The sequence below is a fragment of the Eptatretus burgeri genome, chromosome 9 (assembly GCF_056783735.1).
Source record: "Eptatretus burgeri isolate ZD-2024b chromosome 9, Ebu_testis_v1, whole genome shotgun sequence".
Taxonomy (NCBI): Eukaryota; Metazoa; Chordata; class Myxini; order Myxiniformes; family Myxinidae; genus Eptatretus; species Eptatretus burgeri.
The window spans coordinates 85345971-85364981 of NC_140969.1; the positions used below are offsets into that span (position 1 = coordinate 85345971).

Consider the following 19011-nt stretch of genomic DNA (forward strand, 5'->3'; position numbering starts at 1 on the left):
CCCATTGAAATCCACTCCAATCACTACTCTTTCTTCCTTGGATACAATCTCCACCACTTCATCTAACTCACTCCAGAAATCTTTTCTCCTCCATCTCACACCCCATATGTGGGGCATATGCACTGATGACATTCATCATCACCCCTTCAATTTCCAACTTCACACTCATCACTCGGTCAGACACTCTCCTCACCTCCAATACCCTCTTAACATAATCCTCCTTCAGGATCACCCCTACACCATTTCTCCTCCCATCCACACCATGGTAGAACAGTTTGAAACCACCTCCAATGCTCCTAGCCTTACACCCCATCCACTTGGTCTCTTGTACACACAGTATGTCTACCTTTCTCCTCTCCATCATATCAGCCAACTCTCACCCTTTGCCAGTCATAGTACCCACATTCAAAGTTTCAACTCTCACCTCCACAATTCTACCCTTCCTCCTCTCCCACTGCCTCTGGACACGCCTTCCCCCTCTCCTTCTCCTCCTTCGCCAAGCAGTAACACAGTTTCCACCGGTACCCTGCTGGCCAACAGTACCGGAGGCGGTCGTTGGTAACCCAGGCCTCGACCGATCCGGTATGGAAATCCGGTTTATGATCTGCATATTGATTTGGCACAGGTTTTACACCGGATGCCCTTCCTGATGCAACCCTCCCCATTTATCCGGGCTTGGGAGCGGTGCTGAGAGTGCACTAACTTGTGCAACCACAGTGGCTGGGGTTTGTGGCTTTCATCTCTATAGGCCAGTTAAAAAAATACTTATGGAGGACTAAAGTATTGTAGTGATTAGCAAATGAAGGCCATTATCCTAAAGTACTAAACCCAAAGACTTCTCTGAAGCATGACAGCACTGCAAGTCTGTTGTCAGACCAGCTTCGTGGGCCAAGCATGCTCAAATTGATGGGGATACAAAGACTACATTAACAACTCAAACCATCTCAGAAACAGAGGAAACTCCAAGCATCAGAGTGGGCGAGGGAGAAGGACTGGAGGTGTGAAGGAGGGGGGAGGGGGCGGGGGGTTTACCCCTTTGATTTTTATTTTCTGTGATAAACAGTCAGAAAAGTTAATGTAGCACTATGTGGACACCATTTTACCTCTGCCAGAAGAAACTACACCTTCACCAACCTGCTTTGCTGATTCATTTTAAGTTAGCCATGATCTTCCACAATAATAGTGATAACTTGTAGTATCAGCTGATGAGAAAAAATTGAAGGGGGAAAAAAACACCTTGCTGGTGGCAAACTTCCACTCTGTGATGTAACAAATATACACATCCCAAGAGATAGGCTCGTGATAATTGATGTCAAGAATGGAACAGTCTACAGGAGTTCATTTTAAACCAGAGACTAAAGAAGGTGGGCAAATTACAGTCATAATTACAAAGAATAACTCACTGTTGGTTGCACCGGTACAGATGCAGGATAAGATGTTGCCAAAATTTCCAGATGGATTCCAGATGGCCAATGGGCCGACCATGTGCCTCGTGCTTGCAACAAGTTGATCAGCGTCTCAAGGAGATGGGGATGGGCCAAGCATCTGTCTGGGGGATGGCCAGATGGAGGCCCCTGGAGTACCAGCTGAAAGTGGATGCAGCGACGCGCTGCTCCGGCGCATGCTCCCACACTTGACCTGATCCTTGAACATCAATGTTCTTGATGGTTTACAAAAGTCTAAGTAAGCTGATCTTGATCAGGTGACCCAACTTATTTGACAATACCTTTCTGTAATCATGCAAGGCTGGGTGTTTACTATTTGGATGGAATCAAAACACAACGTAACAAAGATAGATCTATAGTTTGACAGGTTGAAGATACCATTTAAATTGTTTTTTGAAGTCGCTTTTTCACAAATCAAATTGGGAAAATGATCACATGTTCGCTGCTTCCAAATCATCATAAAAGTGAAAGCATTTTGTTGAAAGTCGAACAAATCATGATATGTCGATGTGCACTTACCGGTCGTTTGACAGATTGGCTCCCACATCACCGATTCTCATCAATAAAACAAATGGATCAAAGTCGTTTTTTTCCAAAGGAGATTTGTGGGTTTTTAGATATGTTTTTTTTAAAAACAGCCAACTTGTCATGTGCTGTCCAATTAACCGTACTTTCCAGATCCACCAACATCTGCAAATGTAAAGATTGCACAACTTCCTTTGTTCATGCGAGTTTTTTTTTTATTGAAGTATCACAGACATATAAAAACTATGACAAAATAGGACCACTGGACCTGCAGCTTATCTGGGTCATGTCCAAATGTTGTAACCCAAATTTTATAGCATTCTGACTGGTGGGTCTGGAGAAGATTTTTGAAGGAATTTACCAAGTCTGCCATTTTGACCGACTTAAAGTCACGTGACCTGAACGACCTTTGCAATCCCTATTACCGGTCATGAGCGAAACGTTGTTGCCAAATTTCAGCCGGATTGGCCCCGCGGTTTGGCCAAAGAAGTCAAAAAAGGAGAAGGATGGAAGGTGCACGATGACGATACCTTCTCTGGAATTTCAATTCCAGATAAGCTAAAGTTGACATCACATATTTAATTTTATTTTTTTTTAAGTTATAAAATAAAATAAAGTTTTACATCGCAGGCCCTTCCTCACAATACGAGCAGAAGTGGTCAAGTCACTGAGCACATGAGGAATTATTGATCTTGTTAAAACAGTGTACGTATTTCAAGGGGAAGAGATGGTTTGACAAGACAACCTCATGTATGTGTTGCTAATGGTTGTTCAAACAAAATAACTGAATATAATTGTATCAGACTACATGTTGCACAAACACGAGCAAATGTTCCAAATTTGCAACGGGTGTGTTCAAACTAAACAAGTGAAGTGAAATGGAGAGGCTTCATTCATGTCCGATCAATATAAAATGACTGAAATGGGATTGAGAGTGAGGAATGAAGACATCCTGAAATATGAGGAAGTGTATTTGGTTTTTGGAAACGGACACAATGAAATGAAAGAAGAAGAAAAAAATATGACAAGAAAAAAATGTTTAATCTCGCTTTACTCTCATATTACTTCTCTTTTCATTCCTGGATCGCTCAAAAACCCACACCTGTCTCCAATCACAATGCAATGTCCTCCTTCGTGTCTTTAATTACCCTTCCATCCAAATTGTAATGTTAGTCTTCTTCTTGCTGACCTTCACATCTTGAAAACAAACTCATTTTGTGGTGGGTTTAGCATCACGGTGGTTAATCCTACTCACATCAGTACCTTCCACCACTTCATGTACTGCATTCTCAATCATACAAAGACTTTCCTTGGGAAATCCGAGCTTCAACCACAACCCACAAGGCCTTCACCCACAACTTCACAGAGCTCTCCCCTTTGGGCTGGCACCCCTCCCTCACAACTTTCACATCTTGATGTCGTGGAAACCAAGGCCATCAAAATCATTGCAATTTCACATGATTAAGCTGAATCTTTTTGCCGTTGCTCCTGCATTGCAGACAAGTTTGTGGCCACTCTGTCTTCTACCAACACTTCCCGATCATGCATCCCCACCCCCCGCCCCCCAGGTTTCTCCAGGGTGCATGCATTTCACCACAAATGAGATACTTCCTCAGTCTGTTCAATATTAGCCCTCCCTACAAGGCTTTAAGATGGCTGTTCACCAACTCCATCCCCCCTCTAACCCCCTAATCCATATTCATTATATTTTCTACCCTCATTAACCCTCCCCATACCCACCTCTTTCTTTCTAGGTTATTGTGTTTTCTCCCCTCATCCATCTGTTTCATCCCGATTTTCACAGTTTGTTCGTTCAGTCCTCCCAGCCACCCCACCTTTTCTTCTTGTTCACCACCTGTGTCCTCACCCCCTTCCCTTTCATTCTTCCTCCAAGTGTCCGTCTACCCTGCTGTTGGTGTGTTCACAGCTTTCGCCTGTGTTTCAACTGCTCTGTTCTAGCCCTTCCATGAGTCTCGAGTTTGTTTACAAAGAAAAATCTATGCAATAATTCCAGAAATGTCTGTTTGTTCATTCGTTTGATTTCTATGCACTCCTGAATCACTGGATGGAATGAGTTGAAAACTGGTGGTTGTACTCGGGGTGTTGGTTTTCTGTGGTTAAAAAACATAAATCAACTAGAGGGGGAGCACTCGGTAGAGTGCAAAACCTCCGCCGCCAATACTGCGAGGTCACTCAAGTGAACCTGATATCCTATTCATTCAATTTGACGTCAATAGTGCTCACAGAGTTATAGTTTGCAACTTTCCCTTTTACATACTCAATTCATTCGTCATAACTGGATTCCTTGAGACAGAAATTGATTTTACATGGGTATATCTTCCTGAAGTTCCAAAATCAGCCGCAATTATAATTTTGGCATGTTTTTTGTTGGAAATCACTTATAACATGTAGAAATGCAAAAAAAAAAAATCTAAATTTTGTTGGAAAAAAGTTGCAAAATTTTTTTTTTCTCTAACAATTTTTTTCTTTGGGGGGGGGGGGTGGAAATCACTTAAAACATGTAGAAATGCAAACACAAAAATTCAAATATCTTTTCAAAATGGCCGCCGTTAGCGGCCATATTAGACTTTGGACCAAGTCCAAAATCTAATGGCATGATCCTTGGACCATACCTAATCCCCCCACCAAGTTTCGTCGAAATAATTCTCTATCTCTCATGAATAATTGCATGTCATATCCCCAAATGTTCTGTAACCATCGAAACACAGAGATCTAGTCAATGGAGGTTTTCACCTCACCATCAGACTAGACCAAAATTTGAAGTTGGTCTCAAATAACTGACAATCTTGTCAATCTTTGGTGCTCATAAGACCCTATCAAAATACAAGGCATTTGAGCTGTTGATTTTTACATCGACATAAAGTTCGTGAGAGCAAAAGGATGTCGGCTCTCATTTGAGTTTGGCTCTCCACTTTGGGCAGAAGCTCGGACAGAACAGTACAGACCAAGGCCTGAAACATCATTGCTTTGTCCCAATAGGATGGTGAGGCACAGTGCCTGCTCACCCATCAATGAATAATTTGGCAGGTGTTTTCATTTCTTCACCAACTATATTCTCATCTCACACAAACAAGTCATCGTTATCTCGCGCAAACAACTTGCATCATCATATTGTGCTAACAGCTGTCATCATCATCTCACACACACAAATCATCTCACACACACAAAGAAACCGGTTCATCCTCCAACCCACTGCTTGTTTGCTGACCTAAATCTAGACTGACAGCTTCCCTCCACTTTTCTCCTGTTCATCCATCTCCAATGCCCTAACTCCCAAATATTTTTATGGACAATCCTGCACGCACCTCCCTTTGATCATCAAGCTGTTAGCTCACCATAACCCCACATTGAAGCTTGTACTCAGCTTCTGAACTTTCTTACTCTTCCGCGTTCCATTTCCTTATTCACTCTCCACAGCTCCTCCGGGACTCATGCAATTCTCTATTAACCCCCCTTGGTTACACTCTTCCATTTACCTCCTCCTAATTACATTCCCAAAATCAACACCTCTGCCCACCCCTCCTCTATTGTTCCTATTTTCTCCTGTTTGTTGAACTGTATTCCAGAGGCTGTTCAATCCCACTCTGACCTTCAAAGTTTCAAGTTGGTAGTACACCACCATCACATGTCATCTCTCATCCCTATCCACGATCTTCTCTACCCCCATAAACTCCCACCCCCAACCCGAACCCTCTTCTTGCAAGTTACTATGCTTCTTCCTCTCCTCTCTTTCCGTGTTCGTTCATTCCTTCACTTGGCGTGTCGAACTAAGCCACCCACAGCCTCATGCTAACAATGCTGACTATTGTTGACAGGTTCTCTAATTTGGAGTCGATTTCTGGTGGAGTAAAACCAGACTATTAACTGTTGCTCTGCTGATTTGCCACAATTTCCAAGAGGACGTTTATCTCGCCTTATACCGTCTGCTCACATTCAGCTGGTTGGCATTAACAATCCCATGGCGCCTTTCATAAAGAGTACAGAATATAATTACATTGGCACCCAAACCAAATTCCAAAATTTAACTACTGCTGGGAAGATAATGGGAAAAGGAGATTCAAACAATTCACTACAAGCTTTGTGGTTATGATCTCTTCATCTCGCAACTACTATTTCCCTGGTTTTTGGTGTGAACATCACTTTCCCAAGTGTTAGGAGGCAGGTAAAACTATAATTGTCGCAGCTTCTAAACACCTTTCACGTAGTTAGAAATAGCTCCTTTAAGGGTACTCTCCCTATGTCACATAAGATCAGTGTCGGGTGTCCGCTGTACAAAGCGATGATGAGCTATTATTTTCACGACTGTTCCCGATGTACGAAACAGTCACTTGATAATTGGTGTAAAAACGTATTCAACATCAATAACACCGAGCACTTTCCGCTGATGTAAAAAGAAATCTCGCCATGGCCTTTTAAACGGCAGAGAACCTGCACGGCTGGAGATCAGATGAGAGCAAATTGGAAAGGCCATTGCCAATAAAAACAGGCTTTATTTGGAGTTTGAAGGTAATTATAGCAAAAGGAGCAAATAAGATTAAAAAAAAAAACAAAAAACCATTTGCCTGTTGCCATTTCACTTTGTCATCGGGTTGGCATTTTATAGTCACAGCATTGCAGCCAGGTTTGTTTCGTTCAACAAAGTAACATAGCAACTTCTGTTCTGAAGACAATTGAGTCGTCGTAATACACTTATTCCAGTAACAAATACAAACACTTACCATTTGTGGTAAAAACTTTGGTCCAAGTGAACAAAGCAAGTTATCCTTAAGTATCATTCTATCCTTCATATCAAACAACAATGCTTACCACAGCCTGAGCGGTAACACGTCCATATTCAGACACGAGAACAATGGATAACCACCTGCTGCACGATAACAATAAAACCACACAAAGGGGAATACTGAAAATGTGCCAGTGACTTGAAATTCAACCCGACAGACTTCTCAATCAGATTAACTACAAAGTGGCATCTATATATTAAGTATGCAAAAAAATGGCAATTTACTCAAAATCCCAATTGCCTTTTCTCCTCTTCCCCAACCCTCCCCTTTCTACTCTTCTCCCCAAATTAATTCTTTTAAATGTACACACCATCTCTGGGTGTAACATGAAGATGGCCTGGACACACGATTTCTGCAAACAAACGTGTCACGTTGTTCACATTCCATCATTCCGAATACTCGAAAAATTATTCAAGTCAAAGAAAATCAATTACAATACTTAGTAGAATTACAAACTGATTTGATGTCAAACAGAATACATTGCAATACAAAACACGTCAATGAATCGATGGGGAAAACCAACAAATCAAAAAAGCACAAACATGCAATGTAATCCAGCAAGCTCGTCGTTTTGAAATCTTCTTTTGCGAAAGGGAACCTGGTAGGATAACGAGATGTCCTTAGTCCACACGAGCAGCAGGACGATGGCGCACCTCTCCGTCCACCTTGCCCGGTGCTTCTCCAGTCTGCTGATCATCAGCTGTCAGAAGAAGCACATCATAGCAGAATACATTTTTGGTACGGTCCACTTCTCAAAATGTGAACAACCAGAAACGAAAACGTTTTCATCATAAGAGGAATATTTTCAGAGGATCAATGGGAACATTTTCATCACGGAGGACAACATTGCACCAAACCACTATGACATCAATGCATTGTCCATCAGTACACTGCACCTCCCACTGATGGACCAAAACACTAAAGGCATAATTAAATATTTTCCCTCGAATGCACTTTTTTACGTGAAGCTAAATTCATTCAGACTAGTGTTGATGCCATGATGTATATTACACTGTGTATGTGGGCGACTATAATAATAATAAAAATAGGACCGTGCGTCCTGAAGCTCACCTGGATCAGGGGCAACAGTCACTCAAACCCCCCCGCAGACCCCCATAGACCCTGATTTTTTTTTATGCTGTGCACAAACCTTAGTACATCACGGGCGATGAAGGTTGTGGTCAAATTTCATCAAAATCATGTGTGTAGTTTTGGAGAGGAGAGCATATACCTATTTTGGGGGGTCAAATACCTACCTCCCCTCCCCCCCCCTGCAACACTCCCTTAATGAGCACAGATTTTGATGTGGTTGATAAACTTTGGTACATCATGGGTGATGAAGCTTGTTGCCAAGTTTAATCAAAATCGTGTGTTTGGTTCAAGCGATAATGACTGACTCACTCACTCTACTAAAGTGCAGGTGAGCTAATAGTAATACAAGTTCCCTGACAAGGAACTTCAACACAGGAGGCCATTGGGCCTATCAAAGCCTCAACTATGATTGCCAACCTATGGTTGTTTGTCCATGCTCTATCCTCTTTAAATGTTGAGCGTCAAACAAGGAAGGGTGCCGGCGATCTGGCCAGGGTACCAGTGATAGCTCGCCTACTCTTTAACATCCACCAACTGATGCCGGCAGAAGGGACACCCAGTTTAACATCTATCCGAGGGACGACACATATTGATGAATCACCTTGCCTGGGGAAACATTGGGGTGGCAGTTTGTAGCTGGGTTGAGATTAGAACCCAGGCCAGACAACTTAGATGCGAGTGTGAAAAGGAAAGAAGAATATGCTGGATAATTTTGGGGGGGGGGGTACCCTAACAACCAAGCATATATATGTATATATGCCTGGTGTTGGCTTAGTGGTTAGGGTGGTGGCTTGGGATCCTAGGGTCCTGAGTTCAAGCTCTGTCGGCCACTGAATTAAAATACACCTGGTGGTTAACTCAGCCTGTCATCCTTCCGAGGTCGGCAAAATGAGCACCAGTGTACTGGTAAGGGGGAAACTGCATTGCAGCAGAGCCGCGTCCCAACCAATGATGCAACCAGCAGCCACAGGCTGCTATATATATACACATACACACACACACACACACACACACACACACACACACACACACACACACACACACATACACACACACACACACACACACACACACACACACACACATACACACACACACACACACAGGGGAGAACAAGTATTTGATACACTGCCGATTTTGCAGGTTTTCCCACTTACAAAGCACGTAGAGGTCTGTAATTTTTATCATAGGTTCACTTCAACTGTGAAAGACGGAATCTAAAAAAAAATACTTAAAATCACATTGTACGATTTTTAAATAATTAATTTGCATTTTATTGCATGAAATAAGTATTTGATACATCAGAAAAACAGAACTTAATATTTGGTACAGAAACCAGTGTTTGCAATTACAGAGATCAGACGTTTCCTATAGTTCTTAACCAGGTTTGCACAGACTGCAGCAGGGATTTTGGCCCACTCCTCCATACAGATCTTCTCCAGATCCTTCAGGTTTCGGGGCTGTCGCTGGGCAACACAGACTTTCAGCTCCCTCCAAAGATTTTCTATTGGGTTCAGGTCTGGAGACTGGCTCGGCCACTCCAGGACCTTGAGATGCTTCTTACGGAGCCACTCTTTAGTTGCCCTGGCTGTGTATTTCGGGTCGTTGTCATGCTGGAAGACCCAGCCACGCCCCATCTTCAATGCTCTTGTTGAGGGAAGGAGGTTGTTGGCCAAGATCTCACGATGCATGGCCCCATCCATCCTCCCCTCAATACGGTGCAGTCGTCCTGTCCCCTTTGCAGAAAAGCATCCCCAAAGAATGATGTTTCCACCTCCATGCTTCACGGTTGGGATGGTGTTCTTGGGGTTGTACTCATCCTTCTTCTTCCTCCAAACACGGCGAGTGGAGTTTAAACCAAAAAGCTCTATTTTGGTCTCATCAGACCACATGACCTTCTCCCATTCCTCCTCTGGATCATCCAGATAGTTATTGCGAAACTTCAGACGGGCCTGGACATGCGCTGGCTTGAGCAGAGGGACCTTGCGTGCACTGCAGGATTTTAATCCATGGCGGCGTAGTGTTACTTATGGTTTTCTTTGATACTGTGGTCCCAGCTCTCTTCAGGTCATTGACCAGGTCCTGCCGCGTAGTTCTGGGCTGATCCCTCACCTTTCTCATGATCATTGAGGCTCCACGAGGTGAGATCTTGCATGGAGCCCCAGACCGAGGGAGATTGACTGTTATCTTGAACTTCTTCCATATTCTAATAATTGCGCCAACAGTTGCTGCGTTTTAACCAAGCTGCTTGCCTATTGTCCTGTAGCCCATCCCAGCCTTGTGCAAGTCTACAATTTTGTCCCTGATGTCCTGAGACAGCTCTCTGGTCTTGCCCATTGTGGAGAGGTTGGAGTCTGATTGATTGAGTGTGGACAGCTGTCTTTTATGCAGATAACGAGTTCAAACAGGTGCAGTTAATACAGGTAATGAGTGGAGAATGGGAGGGCTTCTTAAAGACAAAACTAACAGGTCTGTGAGAGCCGGAATTCTTACTGGTTGGTAGGTGATCAAATACTTATTTCATGCAATAAAATGCAAATTAATTATTTAAAAATCATACAATGTGATTTTCAGGATTTTTTTTTTCGATTCTATCTTTCACAGTTGAAGTGTTCCTATGATAAAAATTACAGACCTCAACGTGCTTTGTAAGTGGGAAAACCTGCAGAATCGGCAGTTTATCAAATACTTGTTCTCCCCACTGTATATATATATATATATATATATATATATATATATATATATATATATATATATATATATATATATATATATATATATATATATATATATATATATATATATATATATATACATACATACATATATATTGTTGCGGTCATGGGTACCGAGACACCAGCTTGTCACTCGGGGGGATTAATCCCCGGTTGTCATCGGTAGAGCCGACCTGGGGCCACCACTCACAATTAATGTTATAGTACGGTGGGTTGTTTTAAAACCACGAACGCCACCCAGTCAACCACGAGTTTCAGTGTCCGCCGTCTAATTATTCCGTTTAACTGGAGGTCACGTGGTTACCTGAGCGGGGAGCGCGCCCTTGGCAAAGCACCAATGCTATCTGATTAGATTTTAATTGGGGCGGCCGAGCGTTTTAACCGCTGGTGCGTGCCGACGATATTTTTGGTCAAATCTGTGATATTACCTCCCAGTCTATCTTGGTTCGGACAATGCTCGACCAATGGAAGGAAAGGACAAACACGGACAGGTTGGAAATCGACAAATAATTTATTGATGACAAAATAAATAAATAAAAAGAACTTTTTATTTTCTGAGGTAAATAAAGAATGAATTTCAAAGCAAAATTAATCAAAATGCCAGGAAAGAGACAAAGAGCAGATACTTATCGGGGGGTTGCTTTACTTACAGGTAAACACAGACATGGGTACGCAATGGATCATTCAGGGGGAGGGGGGGGGGAAGAATCGTCTCGCTCACCAGAAAGTCGTCCGTGAAGCGAAAACGTCCCGAAAATGCGTGTGTGCGTGTCACGTCCGTGGCCAGCAACCAGCTTTGCCGTGCACCCTCTCGCGGGGCAGCCTTGAACACCAGTCGAAGTCTGGAGGGCACCGAGATCGTCCATTGCGGGTTTCGACCCTGGTGTTGTTGGTGATCGACCCGTGCATCAGTTGTTGGCGGCGCTTCTCACACCCACACGCGTACCACGCGCTCGCTTGCCGAAGCACTCGGAAGGGCGAATTGTGTCTCGTCGGCGCTGGTCAGACACCCGCTTCTTGGTCACTTCTCTCACCCTTTGCTTTTTCCTCTCTCGTTTCGCTTTTCCTCCCCTCATGCTTTTCTCTTCAGAACGCTTTTTTCCACTCCTTTCTCTCCTCACTTTTTCTCCTCGGACTTTGTCTCTTCGGACTTTTTCTCTTCAGACTTTTTCTCTGGGGAACGTACCTCTCGCTCGTTTTTATATCCTCGGGCCGTCACCGCGGGGTGCCGTCCGCCCCAAGCTCACCCCGCCCCACTGGGGCACGGTTACCATGACGACCCGTGCGCTCTCAAAAAAGGCGGGTGTCGGTGCTCACGAAAGATTGCCGCTGAGGAAGAATGGGGGCGGGCTTCAGAGATCGTGAAAGAAATTTGTGTGAACGTGTCTGTCGTAAAGAAAAAAAGCTTCCCATAAGAAAGGGGATCTATCCTTTACCCTTCTCAATGCATCACATTTAAGATCCCATTAGACATGGGGATGTGGCTAATCTGAACATCCATTTAAGGAAATAACTGTCCGAGGACCTGGATGTGTGGATGCATTCATCAGACCGGATTCTAAAATCTGTAACAATATATATTGTTGCGGTGGTGGAAATTCACAAAACACCATTCAGGTTCCCCGAAGATCAGCTATTTCGATAAGTAAGTGTTTCAGGTAGAATCCACACCGATGTGTAAAGGGGTTTGTTCGTGTGCCGGGCTGCGAATCTTTGAGGTAGCTGCTATTCTTTCTCCTTCTTTAATTTCGAAACACCTACAAAAACGCCATAATCTCCAACAAACATCGCAATGCCATCATCTCCTACAAACATCGCAACGCCATCATCTCCAACAAAAACGCCATCATCTCCAACAAAAACTCCATCATCATCGACAAACAATGCTCCCTCCGCACCAGCCGCCATTGTGGCCCGCAGCGAACTGCCGCGGCACGAGCCGATTTACATAATCAGATCAAAACGAGGGTTTCCCCAACACCAACCCGTGACGTCGAACACGGGGTTCCCAGCGAGGCTTTCCAGGGGTGAGATGTCAGAGGTGAAAAGTGGGCAGAGCCCGGCCTCGGGTGAGAGATCAAAGAGCGGCTAGCCCCGGGCCAATATAAGGGCGGGACTCGAACAAGTTCGGCAGATTCATCGCTCTCTGGAGACGGGCAGTCGTGGGAGAGGAAGGCACATGGAGCACGCATTCGGGGGAGGAGGCAGACGGTGGCGGCAGCACGGAGAAGCGGGCACTCGGGGTATTCGTCCTTCTCTGGAGTCGAGCAGCTGCGTCGTGGTCCTGGCGAACGGCCCTGAGACGGTCAAGCGACGCTGAGGTAGTGAACGGGACATGAAGAGCATCAACTCTAAAAGAGCAAAAAGACCCCTTTCACTCCGCCGAGCGCGTCGCCGGCCAGGCCCGACCAACCAGGCCGCAGTGGAGGCCGGACGACCGAGGGGAACCGAGCAAGCCGCTCGACAAGCTGCTCAAGCCGCCCGGCCCCTAAGCGACTGGCGCGCAGCGACATAAGGGCCAAACAGGAACATCCGGAGTCACCGACCCGAAGACCTTTGAGCCATCACAAGGGGCGGTCAGGCCTCTTGTGAGCCTTCGGTCACCCAGGCTCCGAGTTGGAATAAAGGCTCACAAGCTGGTTTCTTTTCTGGGGTTTTGTATGAAAGTGTTCTGTGGCGCCTTGTCTTTATAAGTATAATTGTGGTTAAGTGCGTGCCTGTACATAATAGACATCGGCTGTAGGCTTTGCTTGTGTCATGTCCCCTTCCCCCATTGATTGCTTGCCTGTTTAAATAAATGCCCCCATTGTTTGAATGTCAATCTGCTCGTTGCGTCATTTCCTCCCATTGACTTCCACGGCGCGTTCGGGAAATTAGCCGGTTATTAAAGCCAAATTAAAGTCGTCAATTGGTCCGACGGAACTTGGCGATTAAAACCGCTCGGCATCGCACACGGAACGAGCGCGCATAGCGGCTCGTTTTCGTACGAGTTCCGTCGAGGTATAAATTCTCGGTACTTCTGTCTGCGCGGATAATTAGGTATATCGAGATTAGGCGATTAACCCTGACCGCGTGGACAGAATATTTACAGTTTATGGTGCGTTAAGGCACCCGAAGCAGGTTTCCGGAGTTGTCCGGAAGTTACGACTGAAGTCCGGTTTTCGGCAGACGTGCGACTGCGGTTGGACCTTAAGCGGTCGTGCGTGGCTGTCCGAAACGGCTAATTCGTAACAATATATATATATATATATATGCATATATATATATATATATATATATATATATATATATATATATATATATATATATATATATATATATATATATATGAGGGTGGTCCAAAAACAGCAAAAAAAAACAAAAACATTTAGACGTCTCCACAAGCCTTAAATTATTCCACTATGACTTATTCCACAACCACACAACAATTATTCCACAACGCGCATAAACATTTTTTAATTGATTGGAGGTGATTTAGAGGTCGCTCCATATGACGACTTTTAGTTTCATGAGTTGGTTAAATTACGGTATGGTCAGGTACGATTACGGGTACATCTGGATGTCCGAGGTGGAAATTGAGTGCATTTTCGAACTCCATGGGGCCGATTTACTCTAAGAAATGACTGCACCGACATTGAATTCACGACCATTTCGAAAATATGACCTAGAACAAGATTTATCATTACTGGAGTTGAGTAACTAATCCTACTCATTAACCTCCGCCATCTTCGAAGATGGATGGAGGTTACTGTTTTCACCCCTTTCTGTTTGTTACTGACGAAATATAAAGATTTCGTAACTATATTGATGACTTCCGTTTCTGTTTGTTTGTTTGTATGTTTGTTTGTTTGTTTGTAGGCACGATAACTCGAGAACGGAAGAAGCTACCAATGTCAAATTACACCACGTGATTCAGAAGGGTGATGGCAAGTGCTGATTAGATTTTGGTCGAAATTGGTCAAAGGTCAAGGTCACAGTGAGGTCAAATATCCGATTTTTGATGGTTTGGTACAGATAACTCGAGAACGGAAGAAACTACCAATGTCAAATTACACCACGTGATTCAGGAGGGTGATGGCTAGCGCTGATTAGATTTTGGTCAAAATCGGTCAAAGGTCAAGGTCACGGTGAGGTCATATATCCAAAACATTCGATTTTTGATGGTTTGGTACAGAATCATTGTAGAAACTTCTAGTTTGCGCCGCTACCTTCTCGAGAGACAGCTTTTATTAGACAAGGTCAGAGGTCAAGTTGACGATTTCGTAAGTACCAGCCTATGACTGCTTGTTTGTTTGTTTGTTTGTGAACAGTATTACGGAAAAAACTCCTCGACGGATTTCGACGAAACTTGGTGGGGGTGTTAGGTATGGTCCAAGGATCATGCCATTAAATTTTGGACTTGCCCCCCCCCCCAAAAAAAAATTGTTTAGAGAAAAAATTTTTTTTTTTTGCATTTCTACATGTTTTAAGTGATTTCCAACCCCCTCCAAAAAAGATTGTTACCCCCCCTCCCCCAAAAAAATTGGAGAAATTTTTTTTTGCATTTCTAAAGTTTTAAGTGATTTCCAACCCCCCCCAAAAAAAATTGCTACCCCCACCCCAAAAAATAGAGAAAAAAACTTTTTTTTTGCATTCCTACATGTTTTAAGTGATTTCCAACCCCCCCCCAAAAAAAAATTGTTAGAGAAAAAAAAATTTTTTTTTTGCATATCCACATATTTTAAGTGATTTCCACCCCCCCCCCCCAAAAAAAAAATCCCTGGGTCAGATTGCGGGAGAGTGTCGGAGTGGTGCTGAGGTGTCGTCCACCAGACGGCGGTCTTCTTGGGTTAACCTGAGGCGGTCCCTTCGAGTGGGTGTCTGGAATGTCCTATCCCGAAGAGAGGATGATCACCTGTCTCTGTTATCATCTGAGCTCAAGCGTTTGGACATCGGGATTGCAGCTCTCTCTGAGGTTCGGAGACCGGATTGCGGCGAGATAATGGTGAGTGGTTACACCTACTATTGGTCTGGTCGCTCTGATGGTTGCCATACCCAAGGAGTTGGTGTGGCTGTGTCCAATAAGCTGACCCCAATGATAATTGAGGTAACACCGGTCAACAAGCGTATTATGAGATTAAGGATTCGTCACTCCTTAGGTGTCATTTCCCTGGTCTCTGTTTATGCTCCAACTGAGGCGAGTGATCTCACTGTGAAGGATGCATTCTACGCCACGCTAGAGTCTGTGGTTGATCAGTGCCCCAGACGAGATACACTTCTAGTCTTGGGGGATTTCAATGCATCGACTGGAACTGATAGGGATGGTTATGAGATGTGTGTTGGTCCCCATGGGTCAGGAACTATGAACCAGAATAGCACTAACTTCCTTGACTTTGCAAGAAGTCATGGACTTAGGGTGGCTGGTTCATGGTTTCAGCGCCCACAAGCTCATCGCTGGACTTGGTATTCCAACGCTGGCGGTGCGGCAAAGGAGATTGACCATGTCCTCATTGACGGTCGCTGGAGGATGATCCAGAACTGCAGGGTCTACCGGAGTGCTCAGTTCCTCAATACTGACCACAGGCTTGTTGTAGCAATTCTAAAGCTGCACCTTAAATCCTGGAGAATGGTACCATCCAGCCTAGGCTGGATGTTGGCAAGCTCAGGGATGAGAGAGTCGCTGAGGAGTTTGCGAACAGGCTGAGTGGACACTTGGGGGTCTGGGTGCTTTGGGGGGTCCTGAAGAGTTGTGGAGTGCCTTCAAGACCACCATCCTTGATGTTGCCGGTGGATGTCTTGGAACTCGTCCGATTGATATCAAACCTCGAAAAGGCACATCCGCGGCTCCCCGGCAATATTCCTGGCAAGTTTCAATGAGATCGGACCAGCGGTCGTCGAGAAACGGCGGTCGCAGACAAACAGACAGACAGACAGACAGACACACACAAAGAGATTGCTGGAATTATAGATAGATGAGACGAAATATTCTAATAGTTTGTAATTCCATTGATTGAGAAATTAGGGTATGGTGAGATGCGAATCCATACACTTCTGAACTTCCTAGGTGAAAATGGACTGCATTTTCGAACTCAGTGGGGTCGATTTACTCTAAGAAATGTTTAGACGGACAACAAATTAATTATATATTAGAAAATATCGAAAGGAGTAGGATTAGTTACTCAGCTCTAGTAATGATAAATCTTGTTTTAGGTCATATTTTCGAAATGGTCGTGAATTCAATGTCAGTGCAGTCATTTCTTCAAGTAAATCGACCCCATAAAGTTCGAAAATGCACTCCATTTCCACCTCGGACATCCAGAAGTACCCGTAATCGTACCTGACCATACCCTAATTTATTCAAGTCATGAGACTAAAAGTCATCATGTGGAGCGACCTCTAAATCACCTCCGATCAAGCTAAAAAAATTTATGAGTGTTATTGGATCGTATTAGAATAATTTTAAGCTTGTGGAGCAACATTCTATTTTTTCGACTTTTTTGGACCACCCTAATATATATATATATATATATATATATATATATATATATATATATATATATATATATATATATATATATATATATATATATATATATATATATATATTAGGACCATATATATATATATACACACACATATACATGAGCCTGGTGTTGGCGCAGTGGTTAGGGCAGCGGCTTGGGATCCAAGAGGTCCTGAGTTCAAGCCCCGTTGGGCCACTGAATTAATACACCAGGGGGTTGACTCAGCCTGTCATCCTTCCGAGGTCAGCGAAATGAGTACCAGTATACTGGGCCGGTGTATACCCCGGTTAAAATAGGTGTACCATATCCCTGTGTCGTAAGAGGCGACCAGGGTTGCGTCAGGAAGGGCATCCGGCGTAAAACATGTGCCAAATCACTATGCGGATCATACGAATGATCCGCTGTGGCGACCCCTAACGGGAGCAGCCGAAAGAAGAAGAAGAAGAAGATATATACATATACATATATACATACATACATATATATTGTTGTGGTTGAGGAAATTCGCAAACCACCATTCAGGTCCCGTAGGTGAGATATCTCTGTAAGTACATGTGTAGTTAGCCCCAAACCCGTTGTTTAGAGGGAATAAATGTGATTCATTCGGGCTGCGACCCTTTAAGATAGCCGTTTTTCTGTTCTATCTTTATTTTGAACCAACCACGTCTCAACCGCCATCACACAACAACCACCGACCGCAACGCCGCTTCACAACAACAACAACGCCAACAGCCACGACCTTTACCGTCACGGCTCGCTCCCGTAAACATCGCATCACCGCCATTCCAAGCGTCACCATGGCCATCACCACCACAATAAACCCTCCACCACCTTCACCTCTCCTCCTTCTGCCGCCATTCCCGCACCGCTTGTGGGCACCGAGCGTCAGGCTGTCCCGGCCTCGTGCGGGACGCGCGCTGAGCCGCGGGTGCAAAAAGCGGCCTTTACGAGGAAAAGTCGGATCAGGAATGATACACGCCCACTTCCGATCCGTCCAATCATTATTCGCGGGGCGATTTGGCCCTGCCTCCAGGCGCGTCGGAGTAGAATCGATATATGCAAATTCGAGGATCAGGGGAGGTTCACGCCCACTTTTCCTCCGTCCAATGGGCGAGCGTGGCTCCGCCCCCGAGCTCATCCTGATCCGGAAATTTGCATATGGGTTCTCCTGCCGTACTATAAAGCGTCGAGCGCGGGGCGAATTCAGTTTCTGTTTCGGGCTCGGGCGAGTTGGAGAGGTGTGGCGGCGGCGAAGTGTGGCAGCAGCAGTCAAGACGGGTCTGGAGGAGAGTCGGTCTGTCGGGGTTCGGAGTCTGTCGGGGAGCTGCAGATAGGGGAAGCCGGGATCGCGGTCGAGGTCGCAGTGGAGTCGCTCGTCGCGGGACCCAAGCAAGCCAGCTATCCTCTTTCCCCAGAGCATCAACAACCCCCCCTGTTTCCCCCCGTGCTGGGATAGTGCGAAAAGGGGGCCCCGTTCCCACCCCATTCCAAGCAGTTCCAACGAAACCCGCGGAGGAGCGCGTAGTCGGGGCACCGCCGCCATTTTGCGGCTCATCACAAAACGGGTAGGCTCTACCCGGTCTCGCGCCCACAGACCACGTCTGCCCCCTTGTCGTTGAGGGTGGCCCTTTTCTTTTGCTTTTGAATATATGTGTTGTCGGCGCCATCTGTAAAGTAAAACTGTCAGTGTTGCCGTGTGCTCGCGTAGTCGGTAGTAGATCTGCATTGTTGTGTTCCTTTTGTTACATTTGCTTTTGATGCATAATTGTTGTAATTGTATATGTGTGCTTTCCGTTTGCCGCGGAATAAATGTGCCTTATGTTGAACTGTTTTTCCCATTTCGCTTCGTCTTTTCTTTAATTGAATCTCCATCTTACTTCACGTAAAGGGTTGGTAGTGGGCTAAATAT

At 44.7% G+C, this 19011-nt stretch overlaps 1 protein-coding gene across 1 annotated transcript in view; it reads right to left on the reverse strand.

The window, feature by feature from the left end:
- Positions 1-6461: 6461 nt before the first annotated feature.
- The window catches only part of LOC147020515 (thioredoxin-related transmembrane protein 1-like), a 45782-nt gene continuing 33232 nt past the window's right edge, over positions 6462-19011 (reverse strand). The window contains exon 8 of the mRNA XM_085895911.1: positions 6462-7472. Within this exon, the coding sequence (XP_085752037.1) occupies positions 7393-7472 (80 nt within the window). The 3' untranslated portion in view covers positions 6462-7392. The remainder of the gene's footprint in view (positions 7473-19011) is intronic.